The 17,822-nt window shown below is 43.4% G+C and overlaps 1 protein-coding gene across 2 annotated transcripts in view; it reads right to left on the reverse strand.

Moving 5' to 3' along the window:
• The window catches only part of Dcbld2 (discoidin, CUB and LCCL domain containing 2), a 54,423-nt gene extending 41,607 nt beyond the window's left edge, over positions 1–12,816 (reverse strand). Inside the window, exon 1 of one of the 2 annotated variants that reach the window (NM_130419.2) lies at positions 12,347–12,788. In NM_130419.2, coding sequence (NP_569103.2) covers positions 12,347–12,551 — 205 coding nt within the window. In that variant the 5' untranslated portion in view covers positions 12,552–12,788. Of the gene's footprint in view, positions 1–12,346 lie in introns of both variants that reach the window. The other variant, XM_039087921.2, reaches the window with a different exon arrangement.
• Between the last annotated feature and the right edge of the window lie 5,006 nt (positions 12,817–17,822).

The following is a 17,822-nucleotide window of genomic DNA, read 5'->3' on the forward strand; positions in this document are numbered from 1 at the left end:
AATGATTCTTAAAACTAAAGTCAATCTATAAAAACACCTGAAGTATGTAAAATCATTTAAAAGTAGAACCAAAACCTAGAAAATTACCAAGAGGCCAGCTAACTTGCTGACAGCAGGGGTTCCTTCAGTGCCTCTCTGTCCCAGGCAGCAAAGCCCTGCCTGGTGGTTTTCAGTCCTCACTAATGGAGGAAGAGGGCTGTTATAGACCACTGAGGCAGAGGCTGGGATGCTGCTCAAGCATCGCAGGGTGGACCGGAGAATGAACGGCCTGAAATATGAGTAGAGATTCAAGAATTTAGGATTGAGGCTAGAAAACTTCAGTCTTAGTTCTGGGCTGGGTTTATCTGGCCAAAGGACAGTGAGGCTCAATTCACTCAGGATGCAGCTAACAAGTGTAGATAGAGTCCTATCTCCCACTTCTCAGTATCTGAAACAAGTGAACCCTTCGTTTTTAATGGTGCACTGTCCCAGATTTTGGCACTAGTGTATTCTGAAAACAACGATGCTCTGTGCTTAGGACACACTACCAACTACTACACGTGTTTGTTTACATGACAGAATTAATGAAGTATAGCTACCACAGGAAGACAAAAACCAGACAACACTCACAAACCTCTCCATCACTGGAGTCCACACTCTGCAGCACTGCAATTTTGGCAATCTACACCATCACTGCCAAACTTCCTTCTCCTTTCCCGATGGTCTCCACTAGACTACCACTGACCAGAAACCCATTACTGTGCACTTTTCATCTTAAATGTATTCCTGCCGGGGAAATAACACTGAGATTTTATCTGCCGGCCCCGCTGCTGCAGTCACACCCTGGGAGTGTGCATCTACTTCCTCCGAAGAGCACAGGTCAGATGTGTTAAGCCAGATAAAAATTTTGATATTGTTCCAGGAAAATAACTGAATGATTTTCTTTTGCTTTTATTTTTGTAAGAGTTTCCCCATGGTGTGAAAAAAGAGAAACACTCTTCCATTGTTGGTGGGACTGCAAGCTGGTACAACCACTCTGGAAATCAGTCTGGAGATTCCTCAGAAAATTAGACATAGTACTACCTGAGAACCCAGCTATAACACTCCTAGTATATACCCAAAAGATGCCCCAACATATAACAAGGACACTATGTTCATAGCAGCTTTATTTATAATAGCCAGAAGCTGGAAAGAACTCAGATGCCCTTCAACAGAGGAAAGGATACAGAAAATGTGGTACATTTACATAATGGAATATTACTCAGCTATCAAAAACAATGACTTCATGGAATTCTTAGCCAAATGGAATGAACGAGAAAATATCATCCTGAGTGAGGTAACCCAATCACAGGAAAACACACATGGTATATACTCACTGATAAGTGTATAGTAGCCCAAAAGCTCAGAATATCCAAGATACAAATCACAGACCATATGAAGCTCAAGAAGAAGGAAGACCAAAGTGTAAGGACCAATGCTTCAGTCCTTCTTAGAAGGGCTGAACAATAATCATGGGAGGTAGAGAAGGGAGGGAGTTGGGAGGAAGAGAGGAGGGGAGGAGGAAGGGGGGGCGGGATCAGGTAGGTGTGAGAGGACATGGGGATGATATACAAAGAGTCAGGAAATTGAACAGAGATGTGTAGCAATGAGAGATAGGGAACTGGGGGTAGCTACCAGCAAGTTCCAGATGCCAGGAAAGCAAGAGGCTCCCAGGACCCAGTAAGGATGAGATTAGCTGAAATGCCCAAAAAAGGAGAGGAAGAACCTGTAGAGGCCATATCCAGAGGTTAGGCCCCTGACTGGGATATGGGGTTACCCACCCTTCTCAAAATTTTAATCCAGAATTGTTCCGGTCTAAAGGAAATACAGGGACAAAGAGTGGAGCAGAGACTGAAGGAAAGGTCATCCAGAGACTGCCCCACCTGGGGATCCATCCCACATGCAGCCACCAAACCCAGTCACTATTGTGGATGCCAAGAGGTGCTTGCTGGCAGGAGCCTGATAAGAATGTCTTCTGAAAGGCTCTGTCAGAGCCCTACTGATACAGATGAGGATACTTGCAGCTAACCATTTGACTGAACAAGGGGATCTCAATGGAGGAGTTAGAGAAAAGACTGAAGGAGCTGAAGGGGTTTGCAACTCCATATGAAGAACAACACTATCAACCAACCAGACCCCCCCCCCCACCAAGAGCTCCCAGGGACTCAACTACCAACCAAAGAATACACATGGAGGGACCCATGACTCCAAGTTGCATATATAGCAGAGGATGACATTGTCTAGCATCAAAAGCCCTCGGTCCTGTGAAGGCTCAATTCCCCAGTGTAGAGTAATGCCAGTGTGGTGATGTGGGAATGAGTGGGTGGGAGTGGGAGCATCCTCATAACAGCAGGGGGAATTTGGAGGGGAAATGGGAGAAGGGTTGAAAACCGATAACATTTGAAATGTAAATACATAAAATACCCAAAAAAAGAAAAAAGAAAAAGAATTAAATGCCTGAGAAATAATCCAAGAAGGAATATGGCTTATTTCAGGCTGTTCTATCCAAACTCCAAACTAAGTATGGTTTTTAGAGAATTGTGTGCCCTGATAATTAGGCTAGACTTCCAGCAACCTTTGCATGTTAGTGATACAGTTACTAATAAATGAAGCAATTACTGAATTTTAATGATAGGAGCCCTATATATTCTTTTACAACAGAAACACAGATGCAGCAACCCTGTAGGAATATGCCCCAAATGGAGAGAGAGCAATAGAACTTTCATTCCACTGATACCTGCCAGGGTCACGGACCTTGGTTGTATGGTGAAATGGTGAGTAGGACTGCACTGCCTTTAAGTGTCCCTTTTGTCATACCTCAGAACACACCCATGGTATAGGAAGAAAAAACACACAGCACTTAGTAAGCAGGAGAAAGGTGCATAAAGAATAGACAACTGTTAGCCATTCATCCAATTTCATTTGGCTACAGCGAAGTTTTTACTCACACTGTGAATTTTCAGTCCAGAACACTAGACAAGTCCTAAAACCCCCAGGTTTCCTAAGCCGTATAACTTAACTATAACCTGATTTCACTTCATGGTCTTCGTCCCTGGTAATGTGCCGTGTTCTGGAAGTGAGTTCTGATGTTAATGCTGGAGGAGTAGTTTCCTTAGATTGGCGTTCTCACATGACAGACCTTCCACGTAACAGACATTTTTAAGTAGACTTCTTTTCTAGGGCAGCTTTAGTACATAGGCTCATCACAAAGGGCTGGTTAGAACTGACTAATTCAGCACACCACCATCTCTCAGAGCTCAGTTTACAGCCCTTCGTGGTCCTGTACACTCTATGGGTTTAGGCAAAACACGACTGGATGCTAATGGCTGTGACATGTATTTCTCTCCTCCCCAGAGCCCCTCCCCCGCTGCCAATCTTCACACTCCGGCAATCACTGTTCTGTGACATCCACAGTGCTGCCTCTTCTAGAAGGCCAGCAGGTGGACGCGCTCCGCGAGTAGGCTTTTCAGATTGACTTTGTGCCTTCTTTTTCATTGCCTGGTGGCCCCTCTCTGTTATTTACTTTCTTAATACTAAATATAAGGCAGATATAGATGTGGAGTGGAGGAGAACTGTTAGAAAAATAAACAGTCCCATCATTCTCTCTTGTCCTGACCTCATTCCTCCATGTGATCTTTATTATGTGCTGGAATTTCATTGAGTACTGTATTTACATCCTCCTCTCCCCTTTCTCCAACTCCTCCTGCCCCCTTTTTATTCAAGTTTTAAACATTTATTTATGTATTTATAAACACAGTGGCACTTTTCTACATGTATATCTGCACACCAGAAGACGGTATCAGACAGTGTGAGCTGCCCTCTGGGTGCTGATTTGAACTCAGGACCTTTAGAAGAGCAGTGAGTGTCCTTATCCACTGAGTCATCTCTCCAAGTCCCCATAACATAACCCCTTTAGTTATCTGTTATATAGTGTGTGTATGTGTGTATCACATGCGCATAGACAAATAGAGCCTCCTGAGTCCACTTGGTGTTGTTCATTTGTGTATGTGTTTAGTGAAACCATACCCACTAAATCTCCAAAATATGGTTATCTAAACTAGACTTGAACAATGGCACCACCACTTGACATGACATACCAGTGTGGACAGGGATGGCTCATGGGCCCTACTCTAGAAGACGAGCTGCAGGTAATTAAAGGAGAGGACGAATTAGCCTTTTCCAGGCATAAGCTCCCATAGGTTCTCCAACCCATGCAATAATTACAGATTTCAATTTAAAAGGAATGTAAATAACACACACAGAGACACACAGACACACACATACACACAGACACATACACACAGACACACACATACACACAGACACATACATACACACAGACACACACAGATACACAGACACACACAGACACACACACAGAGACACACACAGACACACACACAGACACACACAGACACACACACAGATACACACACACAGGCACAGACACATACACAGACACACACACACAGACACACACACAGATACATACACACACAGACCACACACACACACACACACACACACACACACACACAGACACACACACACAGGCACACACACATATACACACACACATACACACACTTCACCCAGGACCCCAAGGTTAACTATTCAGAATTCTATAGCAAGCTCAGATGTCCATTCTCAGTGACTCATTGTGACCTTGAGGTTAACTACTCTAGCTATGCTCTGGTTTTGCTCTCTGTAAAAATCCAATTAGGTATTGTATGAGTACACCTGGTAGCAATGGCTGAATTCACACTCATTAATACCCATTTGTGGAGACTATTCTCACAATAGCACAGTAACACTGCCAAAGATACATCTGAATGGCTTTTGTCTTTTTTGTGTTAACCCATTTATTCTTTGGCTACAATCTATCCAATTAACAGGAAGAACAATGCCTTATTACTTTAGAAATTTATAGCAACTTCAGAGGCCCAGATGGTCTTTGGTCTTGCAAGGATGATGATAAATTGCTGAGAGCTGCTCCTTACTAATCATTTCTACAGCAACCAAATAGCTCATTCACTTGGAAAGTTCCAGAACTCCCCATCTTTCTCCTAATCCTCAAACTCCATTATCTACTTATAAGATCACCAACTTCTGCTCAGCTGTTCCACAGTATTTCACATTCAATATACACAAGCCTTCAATGGACAGCTTCTGCATGCCATGGTGGGCCCTGTCCATACAGTTTATAACAGGACAGATACAGCAAGTATTTCCAGGGAGGGTGAGTTCCTCTCCTTGTCCATATTTTTTTTTTCTTTTTTTTTTTTTTTTTTTTTTTTTCCGGAGCTGGGGACCGAACCCAGGACCTTCACTTGCTAGGCAAGTGCTCTACCACTGAGCTAAATCCCCAACCCCCCTTGTCCATATTTTAATGTTTAATTATACACACTTACGTCAGCTTAGCATGACAATCTGGCGGGCAATGCACTCTACTCACATGGATTGCCATGGTCAAGAATGAAACAGTCTTTAACACACTGTGCTTAATTCAGAAGTAAACCCCAGATACCTTTGAAACCTTCCACCACTGTGTAAGCTTACCTAAATGTGAGGTACACCTTATAGCTCCCAAGGCAATTATGTGGATTCAATACAACTTAGCTGTGTGGTGGCACATGTAACCACGCAGAGAAGGCTGAGGTAGAGACCTGTATAGAGCCCATGGCTGCCCTGAGCTAAACAGCTTGCATCGGGCTAGCCAGGAATACATAGCAAGAGCCTGCCTCACAAATGCATGGACACAACCATGCTACATACAAACCTCTGTAAAAATTCTACGGGTTCCCCACACTGAGTAGATCCCCTTATCTATCCAGTGCCTTACCCTCCTGGAGATTGTCTGGAAGTTCTAGACAGTTTTATGTGACCCCATGCCCCTGGTCAGCTGCCTGCTCCATGGGTGGGTACTGATGGACAGTTGTATATGACCTCATGGCCCCTGGTCAGCTGCCTGGTCCAGGGTGGGCACTGACTCACCCTCTGCCTACTCACTCTTCCCTCTAATTTCTGTGTTTTGCTCAAGAAGGAAACCCCAGAGTGTCTCCGCTTTAGCACTTCGAGTCCTGGGGACTTGCAGCAGCTATGATCCCTTCCACACAGAGAAACCTGAGAGAGGAAAGTGAAGTCCAAGCCTTGGTTTCTGAAAAACAACTGCATGCTTTTCCCTTGACTTAGCAAGGTACAGCTCTATTCTAAAATCCAGTCAGTTCTCTACATTCAGCAGACCTGGATTTCAGTCTCTGTGACCCCAAGAGTCCTGACTAAAACACATCCTCCTCCCTCGCCATCCCTCACAACAAGTCAGCAAGCTCCTAGGATACAATGTGAACACTGGCAAGCAAGAGAGAGCAAGATAAACCAGAATCCGAGATGACTGTAGAGGCTGAAGTTCAAGGACAGCTGAGACAGACAAAGTTAGAGTCACAGTCGGCGTGAAGAGCAGAATTAAGGTTTAGGTGACTGTGCCACTTACAGTCATCATCCAACCTTACCTCGACACCGAGTCTTCTACTCAGAATCTGCCTATTCAGAGCCAGGCAGAACTTATGTGAACAGCAAGTGAGTATGGAATGGGAAAGTGGGTCTCACGCATTTAAAATCAGGAGGTTTTAACTGCTGAGTCACAAAGACTTGGATTAATTTCACATACTAATTCACTAACTGACTGATCAGAGAGACAGGTTTAAATCTGTAAATTTTGATACAATTAGTCAAACATGACTGGAATTCCTAATCTACTTTTCCCTGGGAGTTGCAGGGGGGAAAAGGTTTTTATCTGGCAATTATCAGAACCAAACTTTAAGCCAGAATCTGAAAGAGAAGACACGGGAGTTCATTCAACTTTTTGCTGATAACTTGGACTGTCATCATTCTTGAAAGCAGCTAATTCAAGAGAAGGAGTCTATAGTTGGGAGTTCTAGCAAAGAACTGGTTCTTGTGGGAGGCCCAGGGAAGGCTGATAGACTCCCTGGCCCTGGGCAAGCAGGCAGTAAAGTTCAAGAGAGGGCTCCATTCCTAGGGGAATGAGGTAAGTGCCCAATGCCTAGACTCATGGCTACATGTGGGATGGAGCCAAAAGGCAAAAGCATGAAGAACTGACACCAAATAATGTGCTGGGACAGATCTACAGCAGAAATGACAGACATTCAGTATAGCAGACAGCACGGTAAAATATTAGCAGCAGGAAAATAAGTAACACTCAATCCAGCATGGGGAAGTCCAACCTGGATATGGGTGGGTGGAGATGCTTACAGAACTCTTCCTGAGCACAATGCTTGGCGATTTTCAAGTATGATTAATAAGAGAAGAAGGGTAAGGTTGGGAGCTCCAAGTACAGGATACTGCTATATAAAGATATCAGTGAAGACACTAAAACAAAATGTCCTGAAACTGCTTATTAGTGAAATACAAAGTTGTCCAGTCTTAGTCCCCAACTATATAAAGTGTTGGCAGATGCTAGAATGGGATGAGGACAAGGACCAAGGGGAAAACCCATAGCTAGGGTGTGTGTGTGTGTGTGTCAGACAGAGAGACAGACAGACAGACAGACAGACAGACAGACACACACACACACACACACACACACACACACGGAGCCTTTTGGATAGCATCCTATAAGTGATACAGGAGCTGATGACATATGCTAGGGAAGTCACCATGGAGAGCAATATCCTACTCCATTGGATCATGGCTGGCTCACATTAACAGTCAACTGGTGCCTGTCAACTGACTAGACAGAAACAAAGAGCACAGCACTCGAGAAGGAGTGATGGCATGGAGCACTGGCCAAAGCCTGGTACTCAGTGTAAGAGGCTTTTGACTCCCTTCTGTTGAGTCTACGGTCACCACCTCTCTACGATCTGCCACTCCTGCAAAGCCCAGCCACCTAAAACTGTTTATCAGCAAAGCTTCTGCCTTCTCAGGCATTGAAAATCATCTCCTTAAGTGCATACCACTGTGTGTGAGACTCCGTGGAACATAATTACTTACTCAGCTTGTTTGTGGAGCGTCTGAAGACAAGGCGATGTTTTCTCCTCTGAATGTTATGGGGTTGTACTGAACATGAACGTTCTCCTGAGAGTGCATGATTGCTACCCCGTTCGTTCTCACAGTTCTTAGTGAAAATACAACCAAATACTGATAACTTCTCCCGCATCCTAAACAATACAATTTAACCCAAAAGCTCAAGCTACTTAACAAAAGCCACCGTCTTTCAACTGCTGTCTTCCAGATATGGGCTGATTTAGCAAGCAGAGTTCAGTAACTTTCAGAAGTCACAACTGTCACCACACTGTCACTGGCTTTCATGAAAACTAGTTTATCTGAATACTTTCCCATGCTCTTGAATTACGTTGATTTAGTCCAAATAATGACCTGGAAATTTATCATGATATACTTTATTAAACTAGCGTTTTGAAGTGAAATTCTTAAAAAATTTTCTCCTGAACGTATTTTATAAATATGCTTGCCTGTGTTAAAATTACGAAACTATGTGACTATAGAAGGGGGAATGAAAAATTGACAAAGGAAGAGACAACCGTGGATCGCTACCCTCTGAGAGCTTTGCTTTATACTAACATTATCTTCTGTAAAATATTTTCTAAGATATTTATGAAAATGCTGTGGCCACAAAGCTCTGAGAAAGTTGTCCAGAACCAAACCAAGAACCCCACAAGAAAAGCTGCTAACCCGTCTCGTTTCCTGTCTCAGTGGACACATTTGGGCAGTGTGTCCATCTTCATCACTCCTCATCTCAGGCCAGCCTTCCACACCCTTCCAAATAGCCACCGTCTGCCTGTATGTAGTAATCCAGGCTCACCATTTCAAGTCCTATGTTCATATCGCTCTTTAGACTACAGCTTCATAAATTCCTCTGTTGAACCTGAATTAAGCACATGCAATTCTCGGGCTCCTGCTTCCACATCTTGGTTACTTGGAAGGATGACCTCATCTGAGAATGATTAGAAAAAGTCATAAAGACAGCGTAAAATGAGAGCCCTGTTTTGGTTAGGCCAGTGGTTCTCAACCTTCCTAATGCTGAGACCCTTTAATACAGTTCCTAATATTGTGCTGACCCCAACCATAAAATTATCTTTGTTTCTACTCATAACTGTAATTTTGCTACGGTTTTGAATAGTAATATAGATATTTAACGTGCAGGATATCTGATATGAGACCCTGTGAAAGGACCCTGTAATCCCAAAGGGGCTGTGAACCACAGGTTGAGAACCAGTGGTTGAGTGGTTGGTTGATAGCTTTTTGATAGGGTCTTACAAGATGGATGGTGTAGTTAATCAGAAAGCCCTGATTCCCCTGCTTCAGCCAAGAGTGAGGATTGCAAGCTTGCCTGTGTTGCATGTTTTGTCAAACCAAGAAAAGACAGAAAATTCTAAATCTACCTAGTATTGATAATTATAAACGCTTCTTTGCTGAGATAGAAGTTCTTCATTTCTGACCATTTATAAATACTGAACTTCCCGAGCATCACACAAGCCAATGACGGTACTGCTTACCCCAAAAAAACAAAAAAACAAAAACCTTTTCATGCACTGACTACAAATATTACTAACTGAAATTATTCTTTCAAAGAATCAACCTGATCTGTTTCATAGGTTTTTAAATTGCAAAATCAATGACAACATGTCATATGAATGGCTGTAAACAAATCACTCTTAATGGGTTTTAAAAATTAATTTCCCGATATTATATCATGCTCAAGTCACATTCTGGCCCACAAGGTAGACAAATCTGTGATATAAATGAGAAAGCTGGTTACTGAGATGAGATGACCCAAATTCCTAGTCATAATATAAACTGGAGATGGAAATTATATGACAGTAGAGTATTAACTCCTTATTATGAAAACTTATTACAGCAGCAAATATGCAATTAGGCTAAGCTCCACCAATTTCAATTCTGTTAAAGAGATGTGTATTTTTTTTAAAAGGTTTTGAAAATGAACTTAATGTAAAGATTTGAAACTTAATATGAAGATTTGGAGGTGAACTTACCATGTTAGAATTCACATATATAAGCTACATCTAAAATGCCTATAGTATAAATATATTCAAATAAGTCAAGTCTATATATGATTTTAAAGAATACCAGTTAGTTAGGATGAATCACTGTGAAGGATTAGTTTTCAAAAACGTCATGAATTTTATTCTAAGCCATGCAGAAAGAAAAGTCGTTTTCTGCAGGAAATCTGCTGAGAGAGCTATGTATGGCATTAAGTAGAACAAAGGCAGTAGACGGCATCATTTCAAAACAGTGTCAGGAAGATAAAAATGCGCTCATGCACTTGCCGGACACAGAATACATTTTTACCTGGGTAGGCTGAGTGGGGAGCAAGACTTACTCAGCAAAATTATTTTCTTCAGTTTACTTTTTATTATAACTACATGCTAATAGCAGACATCTGGAAAAGTAAAAAGAAACGAGCCACGGCTCTACCACGCAAAGACAGCTGATAAGATCTTATTATTCCTTCCAATCTTCCTCCCAAGGCCTCTTAGGAGAGTATAAATTCTACCTTGGAACATGTGGGCATTCCCATGTTAAGAAGTCTATAGGTGTTTAGGAGTTTCACATCTTGTGTTAGGGAATGTCAGCTGACCCAGAAGGAATGTGCTATCCTAGTTAAGACAGGCTTCAAAGGAATTTCACTGCAAGCAGCATTAGGGCCCTCAGAGTAAGAGATTTTCAAAAAATTAGGGAATTCACCTCTCATACCATTTCTGAATTTTCAGATGCTCACCAAACTAGCCCTTAACTTACTAACTTAGCAACTCATGTTTAATAATTGATAAACACATAATGCTTTGCCTTTGTAAAACTTTATTACTGGTTCATTTTTTTTTATCTATGAAAGAGCCTTGCATTCACATATGAACAAGACAGAAATTGGTACAATGGTATTCAACAAACAAAACTACCCAAATTTGAAGAAATAAAAATCACGTATTTTTAAGATCTCTAAAATTATTTCTATTTGTTTTGCTATCTTTTGGCAATGGGAGACAAATATATTGTTACAATGCTGACTAAAACGATTCAAAATCATTAAAAATAAGATGCTGCATGTTACATTAGTCTGGGAATGAATACTCCAAAAGACAATGGTGTCCTACACAGCTGACTCTATGACTTGAAGATATGTTTTAAACATGACGTAAATTTCTAGATGTAAGCCATCTAGAAATGTTCAAACACGGAAGTGTACTGTTTCCTTTCTACACTAAAATATGCTGTTCACTGTGCCTCAGTTTCCCTTTGTGGGGAATGGGATAACTATCTCACCAAGCTGTGTTTTAAATGCACTGATTTACACAAATCACTTAGTCCCGGGCCTCCCACACACTAAGCTTCTGTAACCATATAAGTCTGTCTCCCCACCATGGGGAAGAAAAACACACGCATAGATGCCAAAACTTCAATTTAGTAAGCACTGACTGAAATCTGCCTGCTATACCTCTAAACCTTAGGTTACTAAGTTTAAATGTGACTATTAAAAAGAGTACAGTTTACGTATTTCCCTTAGAGATTTCCTCTCGCATACCGATCAAAGCTGCAACACCTTCTCAAAGACAATCCCATGACCTTGAAGATGCTCCTTACTGACAAAAAAGTGCTTTCGGTGGGAATCTGAACTTATAAATACGGAAAAACTATTGCCAAACAAAATGTAGTACGCTGTCCGAAGAAGCAACACTAAAAAGTTCAGTCCTGTATTCTCTTTCCATTGCGATGATTTTATCAACTAACAGTTTTGCCCGCTTCTGGAATAAGATTGTAGATGGAAAGAAGTTTTGTCACTTTCTGGGAAAGTTTGCCCTTTTAGGAGTGGACCACTACGCTGGGTCACTTCTGTGTCTGATCAAGCCAATCTACAATCCCCGGTCCTCAGTAGTGTGCAGGTGCTCTGAAGAACGAATTACAAACGCAAGGCTCTAGAGAGCACTGCAATTTGCTTCATTCGCTTTAGAACCTGGGCGCTATCCCTAAGAACAGTAATCACTGCCTGTCTTTAATAAGCTCAAGATGCTTTTTAATTTGCTTCCTACTCCGTCCATCAGTCCTGAAGGAGACAGTAAAGAGGCCTCCACAGTAGGATCTCACGTCCCACTTTCAGAGAAATGAATGGCTTTGCGGAAAAAGTAAAGCGACACAAACTTGAGACACCGGGCGGCAATCCCTTAACCCCAACACATCAGCCTCGCCAGTGTGGTGTCTCTGCTTCTCTGGGTGCGTCGGCAGGATCTTTCAATAGCCAAGAGCCTCAGGAGGCCGACCGATGCTGGCCACCACTCACCTTTCTGGGCTCCAGCGTCCGGGAGCAGTAGGAGCAGTAGGAGCAGTAGAAGGAGCAGCCGAGGCCTGGAGGAGGAGTTGCGGCCAGGAGGGAGGGGACACCAGCCGGCGCTGGGCAGCGGGGCCCGGCCGGTGGCGGCGGGCGCGGCCCGGCCTCCGGGATCCTGCGGGCTGCGCGCGGCTCTCAGCGGCGCCCGGCTCGCCATCCCGGCGGCCGGCAATCCGCCCGCATAGTGCGCGCGCCGCGGAGCCCCGCGCGCCCGGGGCCCGCAGCACCCGGCGAGGAGCAGGAGGCAGCGCAGCGCGCCTCGACCCCTCCGCCCTGCTCCCCACACTCGCTTTCCTTCGCCGAGCTTCCCGTCCCGAGACCCCAGGCCAGAGCACGGGGGACCGGAGGGTAGCACCGGGGACGAGCTGAGACGCGCTCCCGCCCCGCTCGTAGCCCGACCGGCTCTCCCGCAGGCCAGCCGGGCTCCTCCGCCCTCCCTCCCGCGCGCGCCGGCCACGCCTCCTCGGCCTACTGAAACCAATGAGCGTCCAGATCTGGTCCAGCTCCTTCCGTGCTGCCCAATCAGCACGCTGTCTGTTCTGTCGACCTGTTAGCTCCTCTCCTAGAGCTCCACCGCCCCTCATCCGCGTCTGCCAATCGCCCTGGACCTCTGGGAGCGTCCCACCCGCCTCCCTCGATCCGGGTTCGCCCCCAAGCCGCGGCCAGGAGCGGTCCCCGCCCCACAGAAGATCCTGTAGTTTTTTGGGACCACTGCCCAGAGTGAACCCGCCGAGACTCTCTGGTCAGTGACTTCCGGGACTTCCCCATCCCGCGCTCTCCAGCTTCCCAGGGCCAGCTTGCTCATGGCTCCTCCCCCGTCGCACATCAGGCCACTGGAAGGGGTGGGATGGCTGGATGCTGGAAGATTTCAGCTGGGAGCTGTATTTAAGGGACTGTTTTTAAATAGCAGAATGCGTTTTTCTTAATTAGAACAATTACATCTCCGGGTACAATTACAGATATAATGGTCGGTTTTTGCAAAGATAGCTTCTAGGTTTTTGGAGAGGAAGTATAAAATAAGATCCATGTTGCTGAGACTATTTAAGTTCAGTATCTGTAAAACTGTGCTCAGAGAAGTCCCAGGAATTAGAGCCACCCTACAGATAATTTGCAGGTTTTGGAATGGGGAGGAAATGTCAGTACATCATGCACGTCAGAATGAAACACGTACAAATTAAAATAATAGGCAATTTGACGGAGGCTGTGAGCAGGCAGTATGTATGGTAGAGGAACAAGCGGTCTTTAAAGAAGAATCCACAGAACTAGTCAGTAGTTTTATAAAGAAGATACCATCCGGGGTTTTTTAGTAGGGACTCCCTCAAAAAGCATTGTACCCTTAACAAACAGGGAATAGTAAGGTAGAGTAGTTTGCATAGCAAAGGAAGTAACTAGTGGGCATCTATATTACGTTTCAACTTATGGTGGTTTGTTTGGTTGATTTTCCACTGGACCAGCATTGCTACTATGCCCTGTCCTGATGATGACTGCCTTAACAAGCCATAATTTTCTGGCAGCTGGGTATTCTCAAGGCCAAGCAACTGATGCTGTACAGCAAAGTGATACTGATGTAGGATGTCTGCTGCCTTGAGTGTATTAAATGCACTCTTGACTTAATGCATTTTCAAATTATGGTGGATTTACCAAATGTGACTCTGTCATACGCCGAGAAGCATCGACACTGGAATGCAAAGCCAGAGAGAGAGAGTTCATTGGTTAAGAGCCCTTGTTGTCAATCCTTAGGTTTTGAATTCTATCCCCAGGATTTATATGGAGGTAGCAGGAAAGAACTGATTGCTACAAGTTGTCCATGATCCTCCAGATGTGCATTGTGGAACATGCTCCCCTCCCCCACTAAATACATACATACATACATACATACATACATACATACTTTTTTTTAAAGAAAAAAAAGTGATATGGTTGTCCAGCTATTAAGTGAGGCTATAGAACAAGCAGGTTACATAAATGTCAGTTTGAGAAGTATGTGGAAATTAGGTCTGGAATTCGTAAATACACGTGAGAATTCTAAACATGTAAAAGACTCGAATCCAGGAGGGGAAACCGGGAAGGGGGATAACATTTGAAATGTAAATAAATAAAATAACCAATAATAATAATAAAAGACCCACATCCATTGTCAAAAGAAAATCCAAGTGTTGGAAAAGACTATGAAGCCATTTGTTTTTCATGTTTCCTGCATACTTCTCACACAACATAACCTCCCAATCAATGTATCTGATAAGCATCTATTGGGTGTCAAAGAAAGCCTTACTGTGATGGACCCAATATGGGCCCAGGTCACACAAAGTTCAGTTAGAGATGCTTATGTTCTAGCAGAGAAGACAAATGTTTAAACAAATCCATTGTCACCAGTGCCAATTTGGAGGTGGTGAACTAACAGACCTAACACCATGACCTACCCCAGCAAACAGCCAGGCCTAAGCTAAGGCTTCTAGTGACAGTCCCTAAAACAATGTACCTCACATGTTAGGTGTGGCTGGAGAATGTCCCCTGCTGCCTGACTATGGAAAATCCTAGGAGGAGCACAGAATGAATGTGAGAGAACTGAAACAAAGTATTGCCCTCTGTGAATCTCCACTTCTAATTACGGTTGTACAACTAGTTTCAGAAGGCTATTGTGAGATGGTGAAATGTTTCTCAGGAACCTTCCGCCAAAGTCATATATCAGGCATTCGAGTCTAGAACGGCCACTGCCAGAGGGCAGTCTATATTCACTCTCCCATACTTTCCAAATACTTCTCTAGTCAAGCTTGCCATGTCCTTTTTCTCTGGGACTCAGTTTCCCTGTAGGCTGATGTCTGCTGAGTCAGTGGGAAAAGGGCAGTTTTGCCCTTGAGATTCATTTGCGCCGGGCCAGGGCACAATTGGTGATTGTGAAAACCACTCAGAATGAATAGGTTTGTAGACGGCCACCATCATAAGGGTCATAAGCTAGAAGCTAGACATGTCCCCTTGGGCAAGCCTGGCCCCTCAGGTTTTCTCCAGTGTCTCGAGAAGGTGAGAACTTTAGAGATTCCCTTGGGTGCAAAACAACAGCACAAGCCCAAAAGGAGTAGAGACATCATTACACACGAGCTCCTGGATATGAGCCAGAACCTGCAGCCACCGCAGTTGTCTCTTTGGGTTGGTAAATGAAATAATGCTTTGAAATGTAGGCTCTAGGGATGATGCGGACTTGAGATAAACACCGCAAAGGAGAATTGGATATGAAACACTAGGAATAAAAGACGATATCATTTTAATGCATAGTTACTCCACAGGAAGATGTTTAAAAATAGCAACAGATTTCCAATGTGAATTTTAATTTACAAGATCTTCTCTTCCCTGGTGTCTCCTTCTTCCTCTTTTTCTCCTTCTTTTTCTTTCATCTTCTCCTGGTCAATAAAGAACTGATGTACAGGGAGAAAGAAACCTGAAGGGTCACAGCCCGCAATTTCATCTTGTAAATGAGCTGAGGAAATGAGAACAGGAGGGAAAGCCCCTGGGGCTGGAGGCCTGGGCTTCTGTCACTGCAGACATCTGGCTTTTAATGACATGATATGGTAAGAATCATTTGGCACCATCATTGCTGCTAAATGTCTTTCAAGCATTAATAAAACATAAGAGACTTGCTTAAAATGGCATTTATACTGGAAACCTTGCGGCGATGGTATGCCATGAATCACTCCTGAGCTTTGTCAGTGGCCCTGGTTTGGACGGGAAAACTGAAAGCGGGGAACGAAGGAGAATTTGCATTTGTGATCTTCCCCTGAGGTCAGAGAGAAAGAAGCCTATGGCAGTTCTGGGGAAATATTTTCAAACTTCAAAGACTAGAGGCCTAAGCTCTGGTCTCTGTTCTCACAGGAGTGTTTTCTTTGTCCTGTGGACTGCCAGGACAAATGTTTATAGCCATGTTTGTTGCTGAGCGTCTGAATTCTGCTAATGATCCCCTCTGTGAATGAAAATGGTTCGCAGGCACTCTTCCCTTTGTGTGGTTGGTTTCCTTTGGCTTGTCGTCTCCAACAAGGCTCTCAGGTTTAGTCTTCAGATTTTCTTATCATTTATCAACTGGTGCAGAAGATATTTGTTATAGCAAATTCAAGGCAAGAGTGTTCATTGCATTTCTTTATATATTTTTATAGAAGGTGTTTAGTTTCTATAAATAGGTTATTATATTTTTTTTCTTGCAATAGTAACATTGGTGTATGTCAGTGACTACTTTGATTTCTCTCTACTATGTTTTAGTTACAGCACCTACCTCTTTCTCCATTTCTGTTCTTCATCAATATCTTACTCCTTCCCATTTTCTAAGAATATAAGAAATTTAGGATTGAGAGTATAGCTCCCTGTTACAGTATTCACCTAGTATACAGAAGGCCCTAGCACTAAAGGTAAATGAAGTAAATAAAATTAACTGGTTAATTCTCCTGTGGTTCAGAACAAGAAGCCTCCACTCTAGTGTTTATCTCCAGTGGAAGCCTCAAAAGGCTTCAGCGAGAGTATTTGAAAACTGCCTAGAAATTAGAGAATTAATTATACATGAGTGGTTAACATACCACTTAAATACAAATTCTGCAAACAGCTGAGTGTCTGGGACAGTGTGTTTTAGAAGGGAAATAGCTGCATGCTGTCATGGCTTTATGCTCTGAATTTTCCTGTAGGGATGTTTGCTGGAGTCAGTTAAGAACTAAAATATAGAATTGAGATGCTTTTTAGCATCTGAGAAACTCGGTTGTTTCATAACCCCGATAACCCCAGAGAAAGTGCATGCCTAGAGCTCCTGCAGCAGACTGCTGTTAAGCCGGCAAGGCCCCAGCCTGGGCTCAAGTTTCTGTATCATTTACAGAAAATGAATGAATACTATTATACATTTAAAGATGAATAGTTTTATACTTCCGTTGTCTGTCCCACTTCTTCCCTTTGCACACACCCCCTCCATTTCTTTCTTCACCTTTGTGCCTCATCTGTGTGTTTGGGTGTGTGAACGCAGCACAGATGTACACCTTAGTGTGGAGTAGAAGTCAAAGGCTGACCTTGGGTGTTAGTCTAAGCTTCTGCCTTGATTGATACAAAGTTTCTTGTTTGCAGGTTAGCAAAAAAAAAAAAAAAAAAAAAAAAAAAAGCTTGAGATTCTTCTGCCCCCACCTCCCACATCTCCACAGGAGTATTGTAATACGGTTACTGGAACTCTGAACTGTGTGTGTGTCTAGTAAATGCTTCACCCTCTGGGCCAGCTTCCAGTCCAGTTCTCCAGCCTTTTATCTCTTGGACAAATTCTAAGTCTTCCGTTTCCAAATTGCTACACAATATGGGAAGGAGAGAAAAGGAGATGAAGAATACAGAATTGGTCTCTGGGAAATGGTTACTCTGAACAGAAATGAACTTCAAGGGGTGCTTGAAAAACTAACTCTACATCAGCAATGCCTGC

This window comes from Rattus norvegicus, chromosome 11, assembly GCF_036323735.1.
Source record: "Rattus norvegicus strain BN/NHsdMcwi chromosome 11, GRCr8, whole genome shotgun sequence".
Classification (NCBI taxonomy): Eukaryota; Metazoa; Chordata; class Mammalia; order Rodentia; family Muridae; genus Rattus; species Rattus norvegicus.